The 24,719-nt window shown below is 42.2% G+C and overlaps 5 protein-coding genes across 6 annotated transcripts; 2 read left to right on the forward strand and 3 right to left on the reverse strand.

The window, feature by feature from the left end:
• Nucleotides 1–707: 707 nt before the first annotated feature.
• On the forward strand, nt 708–3,027 carry LOC4325838 (scarecrow-like protein 3). The gene is made up of 2 exons (XM_015755283.3): nt 708–852; nt 1,240–3,027. Exon 2 carries the CDS (start codon nt 1,387–1,389, stop codon nt 2,713–2,715), a length of 1,329 nt encoding a protein of 442 aa, XP_015610769.1. The 5' UTR covers nt 708–852; nt 1,240–1,386; the 3' UTR covers nt 2,716–3,027.
• A 1,911-nt stretch (nt 3,028–4,938) lies between these two features.
• LOC4325839 (uncharacterized) lies at nt 4,939–7,459 on the forward strand. Its single transcript, XM_015755322.2, has 3 exons — nt 4,939–5,254; nt 5,887–6,151; nt 6,934–7,459. The coding sequence occupies exons 1-3, from the start codon at nt 5,008–5,010 to the stop codon at nt 7,181–7,183; spliced, it is 762 nt and encodes a 253-aa protein (XP_015610808.1). The 5' UTR covers nt 4,939–5,007; the 3' UTR covers nt 7,184–7,459.
• A 119-nt stretch (nt 7,460–7,578) lies between these two features.
• Nucleotides 7,579–10,476, reverse strand: LOC4325755 (pyrroline-5-carboxylate reductase). 2 transcript variants are annotated; one of them, XM_015755311.3, is made up of 8 exons: nt 10,326–10,476; nt 9,734–10,044; nt 9,445–9,493; nt 9,039–9,130; nt 8,739–8,811; nt 8,235–8,355; nt 8,028–8,133; nt 7,579–7,953 (listed from the first exon to the last, which is right to left on the reverse strand). In XM_015755311.3, exons 2-8 carry the CDS (start codon nt 9,956–9,958, stop codon nt 7,765–7,767), a joined length of 855 nt encoding a protein of 284 aa, XP_015610797.1. In that variant the 5' UTR covers nt 9,959–10,044; nt 10,326–10,476; the 3' UTR covers nt 7,579–7,764. The 2 variants fall into 2 exon arrangements, with proteins under 2 accessions (XP_015610797.1, XP_015610789.1); XM_015755303.3 differs by having other exon boundaries at nt 10,320–10,476.
• An 851-nt stretch (nt 10,477–11,327) lies between these two features.
• On the reverse strand, nt 11,328–15,160 carry LOC4325756 (U-box domain-containing protein 43). The gene is made up of 3 exons (XM_015755264.3): nt 14,654–15,160; nt 13,745–14,045; nt 11,328–13,305 (listed from the first exon to the last, which is right to left on the reverse strand). Exons 1-3 carry the CDS (start codon nt 14,912–14,914, stop codon nt 11,849–11,851), a joined length of 2,019 nt encoding a protein of 672 aa, XP_015610750.1. The 5' UTR covers nt 14,915–15,160; the 3' UTR covers nt 11,328–11,848.
• A 2,398-nt stretch (nt 15,161–17,558) lies between these two features.
• Nucleotides 17,559–18,485, reverse strand: LOC9266620 (protein CYSTEINE-RICH TRANSMEMBRANE MODULE 12). Its single transcript, XM_026022477.2, has 3 exons — nt 18,367–18,485; nt 18,083–18,179; nt 17,559–17,956 (listed from the first exon to the last, which is right to left on the reverse strand). Exons 1-3 carry the CDS (start codon nt 18,398–18,400, stop codon nt 17,908–17,910), a joined length of 180 nt encoding a protein of 59 aa, XP_025878262.1. The 5' UTR covers nt 18,401–18,485; the 3' UTR covers nt 17,559–17,907.
• Between the last annotated feature and the right edge of the window lie 6,234 nt (nt 18,486–24,719).

The following is a 24,719-nucleotide window of genomic DNA, read 5'->3' on the forward strand; positions in this document are numbered from 1 at the left end:
TACAATTATTTTAATCTACTTGTTAAGTTCATTTCTTTAATATTTATTTGTTCTTATAATCACTCCATAACCCGTAACAATAGTCTATTCAATAATCTAAATTAAACATGGCCTAATTTACAAAAACACAATAATCTAAGAAAAATGGATACACCCAAACTCATAGATAAAGCATTCAAAAAGAGATGATTTACACGCAAGCTATGAAAAACCGATAACGAGCTTTAGCTACTCGCCCATAATAAATACTTAATCCGTGACAACAACAACAATCTAAATTAAACACGTCTAAGTTGCAAAAGCACAGTAATATGACAAAAAAAAAGATGCTCCCGAACTCAGAAATAAAGCCATAAAGGATGGGATACCGATCGAAAAAAAAAAGAAGCACGAGGGTTTACACGTAAGCTAAAGTTAATACATAAGAAAAACCGATAAGAAATTCGGAAATTAGCGAGGTTTTCCGCTACTCGAGCAGAGGTAGAGTCGGTCCACGCAGATTACGGGAGAATAGAAGGGGCAGCGTGCAGTCTCGGACAGAAAAAAAAAGGAAAAAAAAAAAGAAGAGGAGTGAAATGAATGCTCGGGCCGGTGCCGGTGCGCGAGTGGAGACAAGCGCGATGCGGACAAAAAAAGCCTCCTCCGCTTCTTGTCGCCAGCGCGCGCACACAACCCCCCAAAAGTCCAAAGCGCAGGCCGCTACTACCACCAAACCCCATTTCGTTCATTTCACCTGCTCTCTCTCTCGTCCTCTTTATATCTGCAATTCTGCATCGTCTCCTCTGAAAGATTGTGAAATCCTCTCTCTTCTCTTGGGACGGACTAGGGACGCTGCTGCTGCTCCTCCTTGAGGTGAGCATTTTCTTCCTTCTCTTTTGTTCACTTGTGGTGGTATGCATGCATGCCGCTGCTATGCCTCGCCTCTCTCGATGCAAGTGTTGGAGGATAGGATAGGATGATTGATAGATAGATAGCTCTCGTCGTTGTCGCTCGCTGCTTGTGCTTGTGGGTTGTATCGCAGAAATAAATGGTGGCGATTTGCTTTTGTCCCGTTGCCTGAGGAAATCTGGCCCCGGTATTGTATTTTTGTTTCCCGAGCTGTTTGCTTCTTGTTTCGATCCTCTTGGACTTTTGGCGCCAGCTTCTTCTCATCGTCGCCTTCATTGCGCTACACTACTTGCTTTGCTTTGCTTTGATTATTAATGGCTTCTTCTTCGTCTCCAATCTAATTCTGCGCAGGCAGAGCTCGCAGCCTTTTGCACCCTCACCTCGCGGGCTCCACTCATCACAAAACCTCAAATGCGCCCGTGCTCGTAGAATCGATTGGATCAAAGGTTGTAGCTTTTTTGTATTTCAAGGTTTGGGGGGGTAGCGCTGGCGAGGCTGATGGTCCAGGACGAAGGCTCGTCGTCGTCGGTGACATCCTCCCCGCTCCACAACTTCTCCAACATGCCGCTCCACCCGGCCGCGGCGGCGTCGCCCACGCCGCCATGGATGGTGCGGGAGCTGCGTTCCGACGAGCGCGGGCTGTGCCTCATCCATCTCCTGCTCAACTGCGCCGCGGCGGCGGCGGCCGGGCGGCTTGATGCTGCGAACGCCGCGCTCGAGCACATCGCGTCGCTGGCGGCGCCCGACGGGGACGCCATGCAGCGCGTGGCGGCCGCCTTCGCGGAGGCGCTGGCGCGGCGCGCGCTGAGGGCGTGGCCTGGGCTGTGCCGCGCGCTGCTCCTGCCCCGCGCGTCGCCCACGCCGGCCGAGGTCGCTGCCGCGCGCCGCCACTTCCTCGACCTCTGCCCGTTCCTCCGCCTCGCCGGCGCCGCCGCCAACCAGTCGATACTGGAGGCCATGGAGTCCGAGAAGATCGTGCACGTCATCGACCTCGGCGGCGCCGACGCCACGCAATGGCTGGAGCTCCTCCACCTCCTCGCCGCGCGCCCCGAGGGCCCGCCGCACCTGCGCCTCACGTCGGTGCACGAGCACAAGGAACTCCTCACCCAGACAGCCATGGCGCTCACGAAAGAAGCAGAGCGCCTCGACGTGCCGTTCCAGTTCAACCCGGTGGTGTCCCGCCTCGACGCCCTCGACGTGGAGTCCCTCCGCGTGAAGACCGGCGAGGCCCTCGCCATCTGCTCCAGCCTCCAGCTGCACTGCCTCCTGGCGTCCGACGACGACGCCGCCGCCGTGGCGGGCGGCGACAAGGAGAGGCGGAGCCCGGAGTCCGGGCTGTCGCCGTCGACGTCGCGCGCGGACGCGTTCCTGGGCGCGCTGTGGGGGCTGTCGCCGAAGGTGATGGTGGTGGCGGAGCAGGAGGCGAGCCACAACGCGGCGGGGCTGACGGAGAGGTTCGTGGAGGCGCTCAACTACTACGCGGCGCTGTTCGACTGCCTGGAGGTGGGGGCGGCGCGCGGGTCGGTGGAGCGCGCGCGCGTGGAGCGGTGGCTGCTCGGGGAGGAGATCAAGAACATCGTGGCGTGCGACGGCGGCGAGCGGCGGGAGCGGCACGAGCGGCTGGAGCGGTGGGCGCGGCGGCTGGAGGGCGCCGGCTTCGGCCGCGTCCCGCTCAGCTACTACGCGCTGCTCCAGGCGCGGCGGGTGGCGCAGGGCCTCGGCTGCGACGGCTTCAAGGTCCGGGAGGAGAAGGGCAACTTCTTCCTCTGCTGGCAAGATCGCGCCCTCTTCTCCGTCTCCGCATGGCGCGGCCGCCGCTTCGACTGACCGCCGCCGCCGCCGCTGCCGCCGCTCGCCGCCGCCTTCCCGTATTTCTGCGAAGGAGACGCCGCCGCGACTAGATTACTTGCTGCTGCTGCTGCTGATGAACATTCATGGTTAAGCTAGTCTTTAATCTTTTTCTTTTTCATTTTTAGTAACTGTTTAGTTCCTTCTTCTGTTTGTGTCATCTGGCTTAGGTCCAGGTGAATTCGATGTCCTTGTGTTGTTTTGTTCATAGTGTGTGTGTGTCTCTCTCTCCGTTTTGGTTGAAATGCATAATTTTCCCTAGGAATCAATCAAGTGAAGTTTACTGAACAACTCCCTCCCTCTTTTTCGTACTACACTACTATTTCTGAACTACTTGCTCATCGGAAAGGCATGAAGGTCGTTGCATTTGGTACTAAAAGACAAGACAACAGTGCCAAACCTGAACGTACACTCCTACGTGAGTTTCGTATCAGTTACGTAAAGGAAATCCAGCAAAATTAAGCTCTGCCTGATGATGCCGATGACGACGAGAGTGGTAATCTCGTCCTGAAATACTATGACTTTGGATTTGCCCTTTTCTTTTCTCATGTTACGACGCTCTGAATTCTCCGTGGAAGAATTCAACTTTGGGCGTAGCAATTTCAACGTGTCGGAAGAAGCGGCCAAGATCGAGCTCACCTTGTCGGAAATTCCACGGAATCGGCAGCCGGTGGCGTGGCGTTTCCAAATTCCACCAAACTTCTGCCAAAGTTGGGAGCTCCAACCTCAAAAGCGTCCCTGCTTTGCTTTCCACGGTGAAATTGGTAGCACCACGCGTGATGTTAATGTCGGTTTCACCTCACAGATTAATCACCATCTAATCAGTCTCTCTTATCAAACATTAAAGAAGAAAAAAAAAAGATCGATCGAATCGTTCACCTGGAGCCAAAAGCTGTTGCCGTTTTACTAGCAAAGACGGATGCTCGGATCAGATGCTCCTTTCCTTTTCTTGACAAATGGCAAGGATGAATGGTTCCTTCCTCAAAAATTCGCCTTTGGATTATCGTTTTCACGGACCTGTTTGCTTCCTTCAGGTAACCGCATAGCTGCAGCCTGCAGCCACTGTGGATTCTACTTATTCTTCATGTTCTTCATACTAGTACTCCAGATATCATATTTGGATATCTGAAACTTTTCCTGATACACCTGTCCAACGTTTTCAAATATGTGATATTTAGAATTAAGTGGTCAAAATTGCATATTGGTCACTTCAGAAAGGTAAAAGATCTCATTCCTTTGTGACCTCTTTTTGGTTTTGAAAAAAAAACTACATTTTTTTGTAATTAGAAGAGAACGTGGAAGAGGAAAACAAGGGGTATAAAAGATCCAGGAGAAGCATGCAACCCAGCAAGCCTGGCTGGATGGGCCTTCGTGTCCTTCTAGATGGGCCCAATGGAGGCCCATAGTGTTCTGGTGTAATAATTGTTAAGAGAGGTCTTCTGTTCTCAATTATCAATTTTGCTATAGCTCACTCGAAAGATTTTTTTTTCTTATCTCTCACTCGATTTTCTCACTCAAATTTACAGTGCATTTTCTTGTAAGTTACAGTGTAACTTATGAAACTTACACTGTAACTTTTGTAAGTTACAATGTAATTTTTGAATCTTCGAATGTAAATTTTAAATTTTGTATTGGATTTGGTCTTTTTCTTGAGGATATGGTAATTTAGTGTCCATTATGGTGTTTCTTAATTGCTTTTTGCTTTTTATTATATCTATCGGATTTTAATCCAAAGATTAAAAATATGTGTGATACGATCATAAAAATCTTTCGAAAGATGTATAGGTACTCCCCTCAAATATTGTAAGAGGATGATCTGTAAGTGATATGTATTAATTAAGAAATCATATCGGACTCTACCTTTATACATGCCCTAACATGTGGATCTCTTGCCGATTCAACGAGTCAATCGCAGTCAACTTGTCATGTTAGCAGAAACCGTTTCCCAAACGACTGAATAAGTCAGTGTGCACCGGATTAAAGATGGGAGATGCTTTATACCCAATTTTACGTAGAGAGACGGTTTAATCAAGGAGCAGTTGATGGGAGAGGCGAGATAGACTTGTTCCAAAAAAGAAGGGACAGAAAGGTCCAGGAGAAGCATGCAGCCCAGCAAGCCCGGCAAGATGGGCCTTGGTGTCCTCTTAGTTGAGCCCAATGGAGGCCCAAATAAAACAGTCGCCTTCTCCATCGTCTCGTCTTGGTAGGTGGTGGATGGCCGGCGCGGGGATCGACCGCGTGACGGCGTGAGGTGCGGCGGCGGCGGCGGCCATGGCGCTCGCGCAGGGCACCGGCGACTTCTCCGTGGTGGTGCTGGGCTCCGACTTCGCGGTCGACGCCGGCGCCGTGCTCCTCAACCCGGCCGACCGGGAGGAGTGGCACGACTGCCTCCCCGACCTCTCCGCGCCCGCCGACGGCGAGGACTTCTCCGACCTCGAAGAGCTCCAGGTCGTCCGCGTCCAGGGCACCGACAGGGCCGGGAGGCGCATCGTCCGCGTCGTCGGCAGGTTCTTCCCTGGTGCGCCAAACGCCCTCTTCTCCCCACCTCTCCTTTCCTTTGTGGCTTTATCAGATTGGATCGTGGTTCCCTTCTGGATGTATCTATCATCTATGTGGGTGCGAATTATGTGAACTAAACAGGAAAAAAATTGGATCCTGGAGATTGATAGTTCATAGACCTTCTCAATTGTGTAGTAAATTTAGATTCTGATCCGCCTGCACTGTTCGGTAGATGCACCGAATTGAGTGTTTTGGACACGTTGAACTTGGGAGAGGTACACAGATTTGTTGAATGCTGGACCTTGAATTAATATATCAGAGCTCGTTTGCTAGCACTCGATCAATGGATGGTTTGATTGATCTTAACTAAATGTCAGATAATTCATTTGATAATTGCCTAGTTGGTACAACGTTTATCTCCGTTTTGCTGCCCTTCATTAGTGCCTGGCGCCCTGGCGGTGTATTGGAGCGGTTGCTGGTCATTTTTTATACCGATATTGGAAATAGCAAGCAGCTGTATGTTCATTTCTTGAATATAGTGTGCGGCTGCGACTGTCATGAAGTAAACCTGATGCTGTAATGCTCTTGTGTTAGGCCCTTACTCTTTTCTCATTGTCAACACTAACATAACATCTGCTTTTCGAATTCCAGCTCCTGTCATAGGTGGTGATCGTCTGAAGAAGTATGTTCTTCACAAGCTGCGCACCGAATTGCCAGAGGGGCCATTCTGCCTTTTGTACATGCACAGCACTGTGCAGTCAGATGATAACAACCCTGGTATGTCAATCTTGAGGGGGGTCTATGAAGATCTTCCACCTGAATACAAGGAGAGACTGCAGATCTTATACTTCTTGCATCCTGGGCTTCGCTCTAGGTTGGCCATCGCCACGCTTGGCAGGCTCTTTTTAAGTGGAGGGTCAGTATTGTCTCTAATATTTTCTGTTTTGCTGTTTCCCTATCTTATTCAGCAGAAAAATTAATGATTAAACTCCACCATATTGTTGCACCTCATAGACTAGGTATTGTAGTGGTAAGTAGACCTGTTTTAAATCGATAGGCAGGCTAGTAAATCAGCGTGCTTTCTTTTATCTGCAGTCTCTGGTACTGACATTTTGGTATTGATATTAGTTGAAACCTAAAATATGCCGCTAGCAATGGACACCAGAAGTTTTTTTTCTGACAGCAAGGGTTTTAGCTCTACCAGAACCTGCCTTACTGCAATTTGATGCACAAGTAATCTCATAACCATGCAAAACCTACTCAAAGTCTCAAATGTTACCCATACATTACTCTAGCAAATATCTTGAGAACATTTGTGAAATAGATCACTGACTTTTCCTCCTAAAGCATTTACATCTCCAGAACATCAGAAAACACCTGAAGTGGCAGCTGTACACTAGTTCTCCAAATTTTGCCTCTAAAAATATGCTTCCTTCAGAAAATGATAAGCTGAAAGCTGAAAACATATGGAAAAACAGATCTTGTACAAAGATGAGAAAACAGGACAAGATGCAACATACCAATCTGTGGCATATTATAATACCTCATAGGTTCGGTAGTGATTGTAGTGATAAGTAAACCTGTTTTAAATCGATAGGCAGGCTAAATCAGTGTCCTTTCTTTTATCTGCTGTCTCCAGTACTGACTTTCAGTATTAATATTAGTTGAAATCTAAAATTCCATAAGCTTTTCTTGCAGTTTGTATTGGAAAATCAAGTATGTTAGTCGGCTGGAGTATCTTTGGGGGGACATCAGAAAGGGGGAAGTTGAAATTCCAGATTTCGTGATTGATCATGATAAGATTCTTGAGCACCGACCACTGACAGACTATGGCATAGAACCAGATCCTCTGCATCTTGCTGATATGCCTGCTGTGGGGTACTCGCTCGGAAGGTATGAAGACAAATGGTCTCCTGAAGATCGATGGTATTCTCGCAATTACATGTGAGAATTTGATAGCTTGATGGTATTCTCGCAATTTGATAGCCGAAGCATTCAAGATTCATGTATATATAATAAAACTGTATGGTAATGTTGTGTGATTGTCAGTTTGTTGGGAATTCATATAGGGCTGCTTCGGCATCGTAGGGTATATATTGCATGCAAAAGGCATACATTTCAATTTCCCAATTTAATCTCCGTCGAACACTATGCCCAGTCGAACACTATGCCTAATGTTGTTTGACAGTCGACATATAGTGATTGAGAACTGTAAGCGTAATTACATCTTATGTCTTTTATGTTTTCTGTGAAGTTCTTGACATTCCAGACAGTCAAGCAGCCTGCCATACCTTAAAACTCCAATATCCCAACAAAAACGATCAAAAACAGCTGCTGCCAGAATAAGTATCAATCTAACATCATCCAGATTTCGTGCCACTAAAGTGCAGCAAATTATTCGGATAAAACTACAAGCAAAATTTGCTGATAGCCTCATCAGGTTTAAATATCAATATTCGCACATCCTCTTCCCTAGGGGAAATCGTGCGCAGAGTCGCACATCCAATGGACTAACAACTAACAAGAGGATTAACTCTGAGAAAGTTCACGGCAACGCTTTGTAGCAGCAACAACGGCATTTATCAGCGTCCCACGGAATGCACCCTTCTCAAGCTCTTGTATCCCAGTTATGGTGGTTCCTGCCGGGGAAGTGACCATATCCTTCAGCTGACCCGGATGTTTTCCAGTCTTGTTTACCATGGTTGCAGCACCAAGAACCTATATAGATCAACAGAATATGTGACCAGAGCATAGAACAATATCGCAACATATTTTATGGAAGGAACACTCACTGTCTGAGATGCAAGACCAAGTGCAAGATCCCGAGGAAGACCAGCAGCAACTCCACCATCAGCCATGGCCTCTATTGCTAAGAAAATATAAGCCGGGCCACTACCACTGTATTCAAATAGATGGGAATACATGTTTATTCTCAAAATCATAACATATTGTTTCCAGTGAAGCTTTTCAAGAAAAGATCTGTAAAATTAGTCACATACCTTAGCCCAGTTACAGCATCAAAATATTTTTCTTCAGCTGTCCAAACTTTTCCAATGGCACTGAATAAACTTCTTACACGGTTTTCATCATTCTCAGTAGCCATCTCCCCCAAACACATCACTAGCAGATACAACGAGATCAGCAATTGATTAATTCTCAGTTCTTTGAGAAGATAAACTACGATTTCAATTACTAAATGTATGAGCATTTGCATTTAAAAAATTCTACCACCCAACTCTTAACATAATGGTAGTTCTTTTTTTCTCCTGGAAGGATTATATAAAAGTGTTGTTCACTAAAATAGGTGATATCTTCCTTAAAAAAAAGTGATATTCTGAAAGAGATATCGACACACAATATTAGTCGATTGATAACTTTACAACAAAGGTTGATTACCAATAGATTATGTGATTTTCAGTCCGACAACCATAACACATAATCTATCACAAAGTACACATGAAACAAGCATATGAAAGTTAATGGATGATTGTCATATATGTTACCTGATGCTGCTTGTCCAACAGCTGAAGGGGTGTTTGGCATTACTCTAATAAATCTTCGATGACCAGACCAACCCTGGAATTACAATCAAAAGAAAATAGGCCAAACTGTGAACAACTGAACGTTTCCAACTGAGGGAAAAAAGATCTGGCATGAATAAAGATGTTTTTATCTCATACGTTATCCACACAATTAGGCATTGTGCAACAGTTCGCTGCTTCTACATGGAATGTAGATAGAGCAATATTTCACACCAGAAGCCATGAGTTAAGATATTGAGTAAAACAAAAATATAGATTCACCTGCAGATCTTCCATCTTGATGCCAGCAGCAATGGACACCAGAAGCTTTTCTTCTGACAGCAAGGGTTTTAGCTCAACCAGTACCTGCCTTACTGCAATTTGATGCAGAGGTAATCTCATAAGCATGCAAAACCTACTCAAAGTCTCAAACGTTACCCATACATCACTAGCAAATATCCTGAGAACATTTGTGAAATTGATCACTGACTTTTTCCCCTAAAGCATTTACATCTCCAGAACATCAGAAAACACCTGAAGTAGCAGCGGTACACTAAAATCTAACTAGTTCTCCTAATTTTGCCTTTAAAAATATGCTTCCTTCCGAAAACAATAAACTGAAATCTGAAAACATAGGAAAAAACAGATGTTGTACAAAGATGAGAAAACAGGACAAGATGCAACATACCGATCTGCGGCTTCACAGAGATGACGATCACGTCACTGTCATCAACTACCTATCACAAGATAATAACAAGAGAAGAGTTACTTGCTGTCTAATGTGATGGATAATGAACTGAATTACATGCCATAAGAAAAAAAATGGCATAGAAGAACATTTGGTAGGGTAGAGTTTGCTAGGATTCAAATTTTGGTAGGATTTCCAACAGGTACTGGCTTGAATCAAACATACAAGTACAACTGAAGGTACTCAAAATTAGTGGGAATTGGTGGCAATCCAAAGCAGCCCAGGATACCTGCGCGTTGGTCTCCAAGATGTGAGCTCCGATGGATGAGAAGGCCTCGGCGCGCTCGGGGCGGCGGTGTGGCGCGGTGCGGATCGCGGTGGCCGGGAGGACGCCCGACGCCGCCACGCCGCGGGCGATGCTCTCCGCGAGGTTACCCGGGCCGATGAACCCGAGCCGGAACACCTCCGGCGACGCGGCCGCGGGCGCCGGCACGGGCTGAGGCGGCGCCGCCATTGCGAGGGATCCGAGGAGGAGGAGGAGGAGGAGGAGGCGGAGAAGAATGGCGTGGATGTGGAAGGTAGGTTTCGAGGCCTAATAATCTGTAGTGAAAATTCTGTTAATTCGAAACGGAAACGAGAAAAACCAGGAGATATTTTGGGTGAACGATACGAAGATTTGTTACACTTGTTTGGTTCAAATCGCAAACAAACTGATAATAATAAGTTATTAAAGCAAAATCCAGTGATGATTTCATGTTTTTTGAAAAGAAAAATCTGGATAATGCGATAAGAACAGGCTCCCTGAACAGTGAACAGGTCAATCCTGTTGATAATAAGAGACTAAAAATTTGAGAGTAGAAGGAAGAGGAACCGACGCTGACAAGCTGGATGGCCGTCGGGGCCACTCGCCGGTGCCCGGGGTCGCCGGAGGTCGGAGCACGGAGCGGCGGAGCGGGGAACTGCGCCGCCGTCGCGCGTCTCCGCTGTATTTTTTTTTTGGGTGGGTTTTGCTCGTCACTTGGCCGGGGGCCCAGAAGCCCCAGATCCGCTGCCCCTACAAATATATGAATGGATTCGTCGATTCAATATTTTTTTTAAAAAAAAAACTGCTTGATTTCAAATTTCAATCAGCACAAGAACAAATAAGTGAGTTATTTTCACTAGAATTTGTTTTAGTGGAATTTGCAGTAGCCAGCAGTATGCCACTTACTACTCATAGTGGAATTTGTTTTAGTGGAATTTGCGGTAGCCAGAAGTATAAGAACCTAGGAAAATAGGTTCTTATATTTTGGGAGACAACCGCCAGGAGCTCGTATGAGAGTTGGTTTGACTGCCCTAACTATGGCAGAATATTTCCGAGATGTTAATAAGCAAGACGTGCTTCTATTCATCGATAATATCTTTCGTTTTGTTCAAGCAGGATCGGAGGTATCTGCCTTATTAGGGAGAATGCCCTCTGCAGTGGGTTATCAACCTACTCTTAGTACAGAAATGGGTTCTTTGCAAGAAAGAATTACTTCTACTAAAAAGGGATCTATAACTTCGATCCAAGCGGTTTATGTACCTGCGGACGATTTGACCGACCCTGCTCCTGCTACAACATTTGCACATTTGGATGCTACTACCGTACTTTCCAGAGGATTAGCTTGGAAAGAGTACCATAAGAGTACCATATATAAAGGGATTATGTGGGAGAAAAACAGAGGTCTAACCAAAGAAGTTTGATCATGAAATCATCGCACATGTATTGCCCTTAAAATAATTACCCACATGCAATATCATATATGGTTGCTGTGAAAAATATGTCAACTGGAATATTATCTTACTGGTATGGTATACATTGGAGACCCAGCACGCTGACAAGTAAAAAAAACCATGAATCATTTCTCAAAAAGAATGATCTTCATCTATTGCTATGTTGAACAAGTTCGCTGTACAAAACAATTGTACTAGTATATATCACTGTTTTTTTTTTTTCTTTTTGATTCATATCACCATTTTATACACAAAAGAAGAAATGGCACATGACTAACTATACAACTTGCAATCTATCTCCTTTAAACACTATATAATCCACGAACTAACAAAAATGACAGACCAACACAAGATTGCTGTCCACGATGCACAATCACCCTTTGCTCTGCTAGATTGCTATTTGTACAGCCACAACTGGAAGTCTGTAACCCCACAAAATCACTTCTTCCGGAGGTACAATGTCACAGTTGAAACATTCTTCAAATTGGTCCACAGTAACATTTGGTGGAGAAGATCACTGCCTGGCAAACCTGGATCAGACATCATTCAAGCGTATGCTCAACATGCATTGCGCAGCATAACTTGCAAAAGGCCAGTTACACATGCCATTTTGCTAGTTTCAGCATGGACAGTTGCACCCCAAACATGCTTAAAAGTAGCTCGATTGTGTTTGAAGTAGCTCAAGGTGAGCAAGTATCTTTCCAATCATTGGTTTCAGGATAGGATCTCCTTTCTGAGCAAGATCAATGAGCAAAGCTTGTGCGATTTCACCATAACGCTCTCTGTGGGCTTCAAGCCGGAAGATCCTCTCAAGCATCCATATCGCCTTCTCCTGGGAAGTTGAGTTTCCTGCCTCAGCAATTCTCAGCAGAGCATGAACACCTGATGCCTTTTCTATCACCTTGCTCCCGTTTTCCCAAATCTCATCCTGCATAAGGGTAGCTAGTGCTTCCAATACTGCACCATCTGCTTCACGATTGTCATCTTCTAAGATTTGGATCAGAGGACTGACAGCACCAGCTTTCACTAAGCAGAAAGTGCTTTTGACAGTGCACTGGGAGTTGTGAACTAAACAGTAAGTTTCAGCTGATGGGGCAACACAAAGCCACCTTGGCAATTTTGTCTTACGTAATGCTAGTGAATTCTGTGACAGTTGAGCCAAGGATGTTGCTGCTTTAGACTTGGCTTTTATTGATCCTTCCGAAAGCAACTTAACAAGGCAAGGAACCACCCCATGTCCAACTGCTAAACTTTGTAATTTTTTATCCCAAGGGACTGTGAACCGAATTAACACGCCAGCAATGCCCTCAAGTAAAGACGTTCTCAATGGTGTCAATGGCGCTGTGATGTTTATCTCAAGTAAGGATATCAGGAGAGGAAGCAAGTTTGCTTCAGTGAGTAACTCAGTAATCTTCTTGTCTGTCACTGGGAGGTTGCTTAGGATACCAATAGCTGCAGCCTTCTCATTTCCAGATGTAGGTGAAGAGATAATCTTCACGAAAATATTAAGGTGGGTATCCCTAATCTGCTCAGCTAATTCCTGTGAAGCATCTTTTGACAGATTGGAAATAAAATTCAAAGCAGCAATTTTGATATCAATATTCTTTTCTGTCAGGAAGGGCAGGAGGAGTTGCACTCCACCATTTTGTCTAATTTTAGCTCTAGCTCTTTTAGCATTTGTGTGCCCAGAAATACTATTTAGGGCCCTTAGGAGGTGAAGTTGAATTACTGGACTCGATAAGTTAAGAAGCGAGAGCATTTGAGGAGCTACATCCTTATGAAGCAGGATACGCTCAGATTGTGCAATAGCTGCAAGTATAGCTGAGGCTGGCTCTCTAAGGGTCATTAACACTGACGTGACAGAGAATAGAAGTTGGAGCAGTGGTCCTGTTATGCCAGAATTTATCAAAATTTCTGCATTTTGTAGAGAGCTAGAGAGATTAAGTAAGGCACCTAGGGCCGAGTGCTTGGCTTCAAGATTTCCGGATTTAAACATTTCCACTAGAGGCTCAACTGCACCATCTTCTCCAAGGGAAGATTTCATCGGCTCAGAGAGGAACATTTTAGAAATAGCAGTTGCCATTAGGATCTTGTTCATATCAGAACCTGCAAATTAACAGGAAAATATTGCCCGTCAAGCAGGGTTTTAGAAATTTGCAACAGTGATCATAAAGTTATGTTGTAGTTTGTCAGAAGAGAGCTCTGAAGTACGAATATACTACTGATGGTAGATGGTGGTGCAAAAGGCAGTTTTTTTTTCTTTTCTAATTGCTGTTTTTGGGCTGCTATTTGTTACAGTTTTCGCTTTTCTTTATCTTCTATAAACTTTGAGTAAATTCTCTTCAATTTTATGGTAGGTCTAAAAGGTGCATATTCTGAAGATTTTCTAAACAATTAGTTGCACCAAAAGGGTCAAATGTTGTACACCTTAACGTAAAATGCCTGTTCTTGAAATCTTTCACTATATGGAGCATATGATTATAACTTACGTTTACATCTGTAAAAAAAATGTCAGCGTGGAGAACAATATGATTTATTAAACTACCTTCTTTCAGGTAATGTATCAATGGTCGAAAATAACCAGCCTCGGCCATCAGGAGCACATTTTGCGGATTGGATGACAACATGTGCAGCAATTTCTCTGCATCATCATGGGTACCTGGTTCATGTGCATTTCTTAATGTGACTAGCATTACTATACTGCCTTTAATCCTGCCAATCCTCTGCCGAACTTGCGGGATGTCTGACAAATCCAATAGCAATGCAATTGCTTCCCTTGTCTCGTCAACATCTCTAGACAAGGAACGAACAATGCTTGAAAGTGCCTCGATGCTTGCTAACCTCTCCTGAAAAATCATGGAGTAAATCCAATCACATGAATGAAACTAATAACTAAAGGGGGGAATGGGGGATTAATTGCCACTGGGAAGAACCATAAGGTAATTGATAACCCATACCATCATAGTTATTTAAGTATAGCCAACCAAAAAATACTTGTCAGAACACAAGGTGTATGATGTAATCTTTTTCCCTTTTTTAAGATATGAGGTGTATGCTATAACACCCTCTACATATTCAAATTCGAATACCTCCATTTAGTCTTGCAAATTATTGATCAGGAGTATCATGCAATGTTTTCAAGGTAAACATCATGGCAGTGTGAGACCTTAATTGGATACCCAAGTGAGTAAATTTTACAAATTACAAATTTCACTTTTCTTTTCCGAGAAGAACAATGATGTACGAGGAGTCTAAACTTCCACGGCATTGTGCACCAGATGATGGAGACAAGTCCAAGATACACCTGTGCCTCACAAGATGCACAATGACACCGAATGCAGCTTGGTAATCCCCAAATGCACTAAAGCACTGATGTTACCAAAAATGCTGCCGCATGGGCATATCATCGAACAGAAAGCGTGCGGGACTACACTTGACAATCCTAAGTGCTCACCTTGCTCTCGCAGCCAACGCAGCGCGCGAGCCGCCGCAGCGCGGCCATGACGCGGACCCTGGCCTCCGCGCCCCCGGCGGCGGCGAGCCGCGCGAGCAGCGCCGGCACCAGGACCCCGTCCTCGTCGTCGTCCTCCCCGAGCCTCCCCTGCTCCGCGAGCGCCGCCACCTCCCGCGCCACCTCGGCGAGCTCGGCGTCGGCGCCGTTCTTGACGCGGACGAGGAGGTCCTCCACGTCCACCCCCGCCGCCGTTCTCGGCATAGCAGCAGCAGCAGCGCCAAACCGAACACCACCAAGAAGCGAGCGAGCGCGCGTCAGGTGGCTGCGGAGGTCGGGGCTATGGTGAGTGGGCAGCGGCGTCGCGGGAGGAGAGAAGGATTGGAGTAAGCGGAGGAGGAGGAGGAAGAGGAAGAAGAGGTCAAGTCGACCATGGAGACGCGGCCCGAGGCCGAGGAAGCGCCGGGGTCGCTGTCTCAAGTCTCAAAGCCTCCGATTTTTGGTTCGGTCGGGCAGTGAGCACGACGGCTAACCTCCTTACCTCGAGCGTGTGTTTTTTTTTTCATTTTTCCTTCTAAGAGTTTAGAGATTCCCATTCAAAGAAAATTCATAGGAATTTTAGAGGATTTTATTCCTATAGAAATTTTTCTTACAGAGCCCTTTGAATCAAAGAAATGAACCTTATAAAATCCAATGAAATTCCTATGGAATGCCTCTTCCCATACAAGTTTTGGAGGATTTTTAACAAGAGGTAGAATCTCATGGAAGAAATTCTTTGAGTCTTTATCTCTTCTCAAATTCCTGTATTTTTCCTGTGGTCCAATCAAACGGTCATTCCTATGTTTTTTTGTGTTTTGTAATCATATGTTTTATACTTTCATTTCTGTCAGAATACTATATTTTTCCTATTCCTCCGTTTTTTCATTCCTATGATTCAAATGGGCCCTTAGTTTGCGAAAAAAAATTTAGTGTCACATCAGATGTTTGACTGGATGTCGGAAGGAGTTTTCAGACACAAATAAAAAAACTAATTTCATAACTCGTCTAGAAACCACGAGACAAATCTTTTGAGCCTAATTAAAATATCATTAGCACATGTGGGTTACTGTAGCACTTGTTGCTAATCATGAACTAATTAGGCTCACAAGATTCGTCTCGCGATTTTCCCCCTAACTGTGTAATTAATGCTCCATATATTTAAAGATTCGATACGATATTTTTAGAAAAAAAAATTGAGAAACTAAACCAGGCCTCAGTGCATGTTTAGAGCTCGTTTGGAACGTATGACAGAAAAAACACCGGAATATTAGAAAACGTATGAGTATGATAAGGTTGCTGCATGTGAAAAAAATGAAGGATTAGAAAACCGAATATTTTGTAGGTTTGGATATTCAGAACACAGGAATAGAAAATGGAGGATTAGAACACATGATTCTATCCTATGATAGCCAACGATGAATAAAAAAAAAACAGAGGTTTCGGAATCCCGTGTTTCCATGCGATTTGTAGTATCAAGGTAGCATTACTCTTGTGGATTCAGTGTAAAAGTGTGCTGATTTGGTGTTTAATTAAGGTCATGTGGGGGTAGCAAACACATCGCTATCGTCACTGAATAGTGGATGCTACCGTGGATTTGAGCCAAAGCTGCTGTCGTGTTCGTTGCCACAGCAGCAGACGCGCTTGCAGTGTTTGACCTGTTCTTTTTGAAAAGCAATGGGCGTGCGACCAAGTCATCTTTTTATCGGTGCTGAGTGCTGACCAACATCCCTTCCCTTTGTCAAGCAGAGCAGACTTACGGCGTCATAATTTTGCTTATTCACGGAATAACCGAATAAGCGGAACAACATAAAAGTAATTTATGAATAAAACTTTTATATACGTGTTCTTATCGATCTGAAAACAAAAGCTGAAAAATAAACTTTAATAAGAAAATCTTAAAATCAGCTTTAAATTTAAAGTTCAAAATTTAAATTTTAACCGATAACGATTTGAAGCAGGGGACAGCGACGCGGTCGTCAGAGCGGAGCGTGGGAGTAACGTTGCTTTTATATCTGTCTCGGTGTCGACTCGATTTGAATCGACTGGGACGTCACGGCAAATCGCGGTTGAATTGAAATCGTGCTTCTTTTTTTTTTCTTTTTCTTTTTACGTCCCAATCGCATCACCTCGCGGCGTACGGCGACTAGGCCTGGTTGGGCCAGGCTACGCCACACGCGTAGTGGGCCGTAGCCAATAGGATCCACGACGGGAGCGCATTTCACGGGCCACGCCGGAGGGAAGCAGGCCGTGCAGCCCAAAGTACGATTAATCGCGCAGGACGCCCACGAGATATCTGAGTATCGCTATACTAACAATCACTCAGTTGTACGACTCACTTATCTGTAGAAACAATGCAACCATATATCAATTAAAGAAGTGGATATTTATATACACTATAGCTGTTTATAACCGTTGATCAAATTCAGCTGTACGTGAGTCCGATAGTTAGATCATAGCTATAGCTATTTCCAAGATATTTTCATCGGTTTGCCCTGCGTTGAAATGTGGTTTTTGTTTTTTAACCAGGACAAAGATGAAGTTAGGACATGGAAAGAAACCATTAAAGTATAGTTAATTGAGTTTTTTTAAAATATTTATTTATCTAGTATTTTAAAGTAAGTTCTATATAAAAGTATTTTACACGAGATATATTATTATTTAGTAGTTTACAAAACGTGTCAATGAAAATGGGACTAAAATGTACTCCCTCCGTCCCAAAATATAAGTATTTTTAGCTATGAATCTAGATAACTGTATGTCCAGATTAATAGCTAAAAGTTATTATATTCTGAGACGGAGGTAGTATATCTTAATTAGAAAAGAACACCCCAGAGCTTGATCAGCTGCATGCCGATTGCGAGTCCCGATCAGAAAAACAAAAGACGATGTTGCACTGGAATAGTGGTAGTAAAACACAAAAGGTGATAATTTAAGTGAATGAATCACACGAAGCCGTACCAAACACAAGACGCAGTATACATGAAAAATTTCTATCACACGGCACACGTAGCTATAGTAATTTCTTCAGTTATTCTGATGGTCGAGTCCCTCGGATAAAAAACAAACTCGGTGAGAAACAACTGGTTTTAATGATCATACACTGATACATACACACAGTACATATATAGCACAGCGATCGAGCGTCGTCTCACGCATCACGTACATACCACTGGCTGTGTATTAACTCTGTATGTACGTATAATCGTATGTGTGCTGGCTTAGTCGCAGCACATCTCGCAGATCCAGCAGCAGCACAGCGCAGCAATACTGAAGAAGAAGAAGATGAGCAGAAATTTTGGTTAGGTTTCAGACTCTCAGGGGGGGGGGGGATTATACTATGATTTCCAGCAAATTAATTTAAGAAGCCACAATTAACCGATCGATTATACTCACCATCCTTCAATGAAGCCTTTGTCTCCCCTAGACTTGGTGCTTCCTCGCCGCGATTTCTTCCCGCCTTGCTCAGCTGCTCCCGCTGCCGTCGGGTACCCTGTTTTTTTTTTTTTGTTCATTTCATTTGCACACAGTCAGAAAACGAACCAGGCAACAGTAAGAAATTAATTATCCTAGCTAAATCCTAATATATCTGAAGATACATGCAACTAACTTCAACATCTAAGTACAGAGGCCTTTTATGCTGTAGATAATTAGGCATCTCTAGAGAGAGAGAGAGAGACCTGGAGGCGGCTGGTTGTTGCTGTTGTTCTCCATGGTGTAGTACAGAGACTAGCTTCCTTCTCGTGGAGAATGAATCACTATTGAACAGAGATGGATCCAGAGAAGTATGTCTTGAGATAATTTCTCTGAACAATCCCAAGTCCCCTATATATAGTGGTTCTTCAGTGCGATGCAAGCTAGTAATACCTTCCTTGTGAGCCTTGGTTTCTTCCAGATCAGCCTTCCGAGAAAGTGCTCGCTGTCGCCTTTCTCACACCTACAGCGCCATCAGAGATTGACACATCTGTTTGCCTGATTTGCTGCTTGTATGTCCTATGCGCACTGTAACTGCTAAAGCAAACACTAGTACTAGTAGTTATCAACAACTAACAACCAGGTTTGACAGAGCTAACCAAAAAATCGTTGTTTATTCGTGAGCGAATCAAAAGAAGCCACTGTTGACGGTGGATATTGCGAATCAAAAGAAGCCACTGTTCACACCAAACTTTCCCCAAACTCCCAACTTTTTATCACATCACATCACATCCAACCTTTTCTACTTAGGCTGTGTTTAGTTCACACTGAAGTTTGGAATTTTGGTTGAAATTGGTACGATATGATAGAAAAGTTGTGTGTGTATGAAATGTTTGATGTGATGGAAAGTTGTAAGTTTGGAAAAAAAAACTTTGGAACTAAACAGGGCTCACATAAACTTCCAACTTTTTTTCTAAATTACTAATTTTTCCCAAACTTCTCCCCAACTTCAGGAACTAAACACAGCCATACAGAAAAAAGAGGAAGTTTTCTGATCTCTTCTCGTCAGTTTTGTTCTTTTATTATGAAGGTGAAGATGAAGTTTTTTTTACGTAAAACGAGGTGGTATTAACGTATGATTGATTGAGTTTTAATTATTACAAACTTAAAAAATAGATTAATACGATATTTTAGAGCAACTTTCATATAGAAATTAAGTTTTCGCACGAAACACATCATTTATCAGTTTGAAAAGCGTGCCAAAAAATCTTAATATCCATCCAACTTTTATCGGAGAAAAGAAAGAGACCTCGTGTTGCGGTGTTGCATCATCACTTCACCGTGGGCGGCCGGAGGAAGGAAATCAAAAGCGAAACTTTGATTGAGATGCAAAGCTACACACTTGGCATGTCATAGCCTCCCTTTCTGACAATGTTTTTTTTTCCCTGCATCTTTAAACAAAGGGAATCAGGTTCCTCTCCCACTGGAAGAAAAACATCTGTCATCTAGATAAGGGCGGCATGTTCACACCATTCTAGCTAGATGTTAGGATTCTATCAAGTTAATTTAGTGGTCAATTGTTCAACTTTCATGCGAAGAGAACCATTCCTGATTCTCCTCCTCCTCCTGTTCTTCGATTGAGTTTGAACATTTTTCAACGACTGTGTTCAAAAGAAATTTTTTGTTCAAACGATTCGAGGCAGCCGGAGACATTCCTGTTGGTATAACTGAATGTCTGAATTTCTATCTACCACGGCGCCGCTGATCTCTAGATTCTCTACCAAGAATCTGTGCGTTTTGATTTCAAATATATCACATTTTTCAAACGTGCTTCAGAATGCTCGCGATTGTGCATGAAAGAGGTCGGCGCATCACATGCATACTTGGAGGTGTGCAATTGATCGTGGTCGAGATCACTCTGGACGGGCATATATTTTTGGATTTTGATAGGATGGTGTGAAGTGAATTTATGCTGGATAGATAGATCATACATACTTTAATCGAGTTGCACCGTTCATATTAGTGCCTGCTCGCTAGCCAGTGGTTTCATCGATCGGTCGATTATTACTACTGGATTACACAACTAATATGTATTATTAATATGAGAAAAATCTACTCTATGCCTTTGAGTTTATGCTAGTTCAACGATTTATCATCGACTTTGTTTCTCTCTATAACATCACCGACTTTGTCAAATTTTTCTACAATATACCACTGGGTTGAATACTTTTCAAAAATGACTAAAATGCCCTTCAAGCCATTCAAGAGTTGATAGTTGATTGGCTCATTAGAAGTTTAAAAAAAATATATGAAAATTTTTGTGTCTCCTTCTTACACAATATATAAGTTTGTGTGTATATTTGAAGATTTTCTTCCACATTTTCTTTTAAAAAAGTATTTTAAGTGGCATGTAAAAGAGGAACCGCGTACACTAAAGATAGCAAGATTAGAAAAATAATTTTGTGTAGGATATGAAAGATGATTTACATAAAAGAACATCAATATATACAAGAATATTCTATTAGAAACTAAATTATATTTTTGAAAAAATAATACATGCAAATTAAAAATCTTAAAATATACACAAATTTCTATATTATGTAAGGCAGCTATGTAAAAAGTTTTATATTTTTCGATACTTTAAGTGGGTGAATCAATTGTGTAAAGTAAGGTATATCCTGAAGAGCCTTTTTGTTTTTTTTTTTGCAATATATCCACCCAATGAGATATTGTAGAAAAAAATTGACAAAGTCGGTGGCCATAGAGGAAGACAAAGTTGATGGCTCTTCGTTGAATTGAGTAACTTAGAGATATAGAATAGATTCTCTCTATTAATATTATTGGTTGTACGGTTGGTTACAAACAACCTCATCTTTTCATTTATACTTATACTTGTAAGTTAAATTTGAAATTTCAAAACTTAATTTTAAAGTTGATTTTACGATTTTTTTATTGAAACTTATTTTACACTATTTCCTTTTAAATCACTAAGAATATGTATATAAAATTTTTACCTATAATTTATATTTAATTGGTAATAAGTGGTTTGGATAAGCATTATACATAAGCGAAAATGCAAGGCTGAAAATAGAAATGAAGTTTTCTGTAATAATAGCAAAGTCACACATATACTCAAGGCGGGCTCAAGGCATAATTAAGCCGTTCCGTACCGGAATCTGACCGCCGGAGAGAGATTGGACTGCACATAATCTGAATTATTTCCAGAACAGAATCCAGGACAGAAAGAATTCTAACCATGGAGAAGGAGAGAATTCCTTCACAAGCCGTCGTATCGTGGACAAAGCGGATCCTAGTTAGCAGCGAGGGGGAGCGGTTAGAGCACGCCATCGGATATTGTCAAAAGGATCAATTATGGAGTGTCAATTTCTTGCGATATAAATGTTTCCGATTAATTCTTCTACCAGTACACATCCACCACTCACAAAATTGTCTCTCTCTAATATGATGAAATTGTTAATTTTTCCTCTGCCCAAGTGTTGAGGCCATCTTGGCTCATAGAAATGCACTAATCTCAAAGCATATTAAACAATCCAAAATCCGATTAATATGTAGCGAAAAATCTGTCGATTTGTCTGAAACACGTATAGCGATATCAGGAGAATAAACCAAAGATGATAGGTGAAAAAAATAAAATATAGTCTTAAGATTATAAAACCATCTATATTATAAGATAAATTTAAAGAGTATAATTTATTATATTTTGAGATAGGAATTATTTGCGCCGCCACACGTGTCGGCACGGCAACTTACGAAGCACGTGTCTCTGCGCCACCATGTTCGATCACAGGGGCGGAGCTAGAGCGAGATGGAGGGGGCGTCATTTGTTTAATTTATTCTGCTTTATATCAAGTTTAAGCTAATATAAGTGTCTAAATTTGTATCGAGAAGGGTGCACACGTAGTGAAAATAGATCAGTATAGCTATAACTTTTTCTTGACTGGGTCCCTGGACACCCTTATCTCCGCCCAAACTGCGGAGGCTAGAATTAATCTGCACGCTGAATGGCAGATCCAGCAGCCATCGTCGCGCTGTGCCGGACCTGTACTGGGTCGAGGTACGAAGTGACGACGACGCACTACACACGCAGGGTGCTCGTCGAAATGCCACGGCCGTCTCCTCTCCTCGCCGTGCAATGTGCCGAGCTGATCACGCGCGCTGTAAGTGTTTCACGGGATTCTGGATGCTTCACCCTGCAGGTAGTATCATGCGTGATCTTCAGGCGTGTGTAGAAGAATGGATAATTGGTTCAATTGTCTACTACCGTCATTCAGAATCCATAGGGAAAGTAATTTGGGCCGATAACTCAAGGTTTTACACATCGTGTTTTGGGCCGATAGCTCTGGCCCAAATTCACTTACAAACCTGTCCAGCCCAATGGGCCGGTTTCCGGATCCAGCCCAATGAAGCCTTTTTGTATGAAGTTTAAGTAGTACTAGTTCAATGGGCTTACATCCAAGCGTACCCAACATTATGGCATTCACAATAGCAGGCTGAACATAGCGGTAAAATCCAAGCCTACCAATATTTCTGCACAGAACTTTCTCATCCTAAGTCAGCTTTTCTCCTTACTCCTTTCGCTTTTTTGCCTCTTGTACAATTTACAGTAAAAGTTATTTTCATACATACCCCCAGTTAAAACCTTCAGTGTTGTTTCATTCAGAAAAGAATATGCTTTTCTATTTGGCTTCAATAAACTACCAGATGATCGATTGCCGGGGGAAGTTTTACGTCCTATTATTTTAGCTTATGGCTTCGGATTATCAATTAGATTATTCATGCCATGCTTTGTGATTTCTCTGAAAACTTTCTTTATCGATATTGTTGAGATATATTTTTTTTCAATCAATTTGTTAACTTTATAAACTCTCACCACTTGCTCTACGGTTGATAAGCCATTACAAATGAACAAAGCAACCAAAAATAATTTATAGGTAAAAGGTTGATATTTGTGTTCTTAATATTTTAAAAGCCAAAGATAAAAAATAAACTATGATAAAAGAATCTAAAAAAATATTTATAAAATTAAATTTGAAAATTCAAATTTTGACTGATCGAATTCTAATAAGCCAACAAGCAAACGATAGAGCTATGCATGGGTATTAGGAAAGTAGAGAGAAATAAATAGTTGAATATTATGATTAGTTGAGATGAGTAAGCAGGTGTAGAAATCAAATGAGAAATGACCGTGATTGGTTGAGATGAGGAGAAGGTAGAGAAGATAAATTCCAAATACTAGAAATTGCTATATTTCGGGTTGGAGAAAGTAATATTTAACTTATAAGTATTAGTTTCAAACAAAAATCATGAATAGTTCATTTTCATGTTATGCGTAGGTATTCGCACCTCGTAAGTCGTAACGGTGGCCATGCATGTAACTTATAGTACTAGTTATGATAAACTGAACAAGTCAAAATTTCAGTAGATAAAAATGCAAAACCCTTGTGTACTCTTAAGAGATGATATACCGGTAAACGTTAGGGGCCTCATAGTCCATTAGAAATTTAACCCAACGTCACTAGAGTGATTAATTAATTCTTGCTGACAGGGCGAAGAGTGGAGATAGAGAACGAGAATTGAACTAGCTAGCAAAAAAAATTCACGCATAATATATGAGAGGCAAAAGGTACGTATCTAGGAAGAAAAACAGGAAGGATAAACTATATGGAGATTAAAAATGCCATGCTGTTTATGGAGCATTTTTTCGTAATAGCTATACATGCACACACGTCAGTACACACATAACACCACACTCACATCCCAAAAATATGTCTTCTAACACATGTTCCAAAAGACGAAAATCAACGGTATTTTTTTTTATCTCACTAATTAATTTTTTATTGATAGTCCACCTATATGTACGTAATTAATATTTATGGGTACTAGAATTTGAATCCTGATATGTTTTATTTGTGTATGTATTTTGAGCTATCTTTAGATGATGTGGAGACCTAAAAAAAGCATAGTCGTCCGAACTGCTATACATACATACATACATACATACATACATACATACATACATATATATATATATATATATATATATATATATATATATATATATATATATATATATATATATATATATATATATATATATATATATATATATATATATATATATATATATGTATATATATATATCGTGTAAATATAATAAGCCATCGATCTGCTTCATATAATTTCCTTACGGGTTAGCAGCAACAACTTGAGTGCATCCATAGTATGATCTTAGATATTGGATCAATGACATGTGGGTCAGGATAGCATATCTTAAATTTTGTAAAAATTATAATGGCATGGTTACAATTTTCCCTAGATATTGTCAACAACTTTCTCTGTAGATTGCAATTAATTTATTAGAGACTGATTGTTTGGTTCCCTAAATTAAGAAGATGTGACCAGAAAGCATTCACAAAGCATGCGATATCAATTTGATCTCAACTATTACTACTAAATATGTAGACCTTACTAAAATTTAGACCGAGAACAAAAACAAAAAAATTAATTATTTTACAGCTAAATTAAACTAGTTAATTAGTTGCTCATAGATTAAGCATGCATGATTTGAGTTCGATCTATACATATTATCACACTATTA

This window comes from Oryza sativa, chromosome 1, assembly GCF_034140825.1.
Source record: "Oryza sativa Japonica Group chromosome 1, ASM3414082v1".
Lineage (NCBI taxonomy): Eukaryota > Viridiplantae > Streptophyta > Magnoliopsida > Poales > Poaceae > Oryza > Oryza sativa.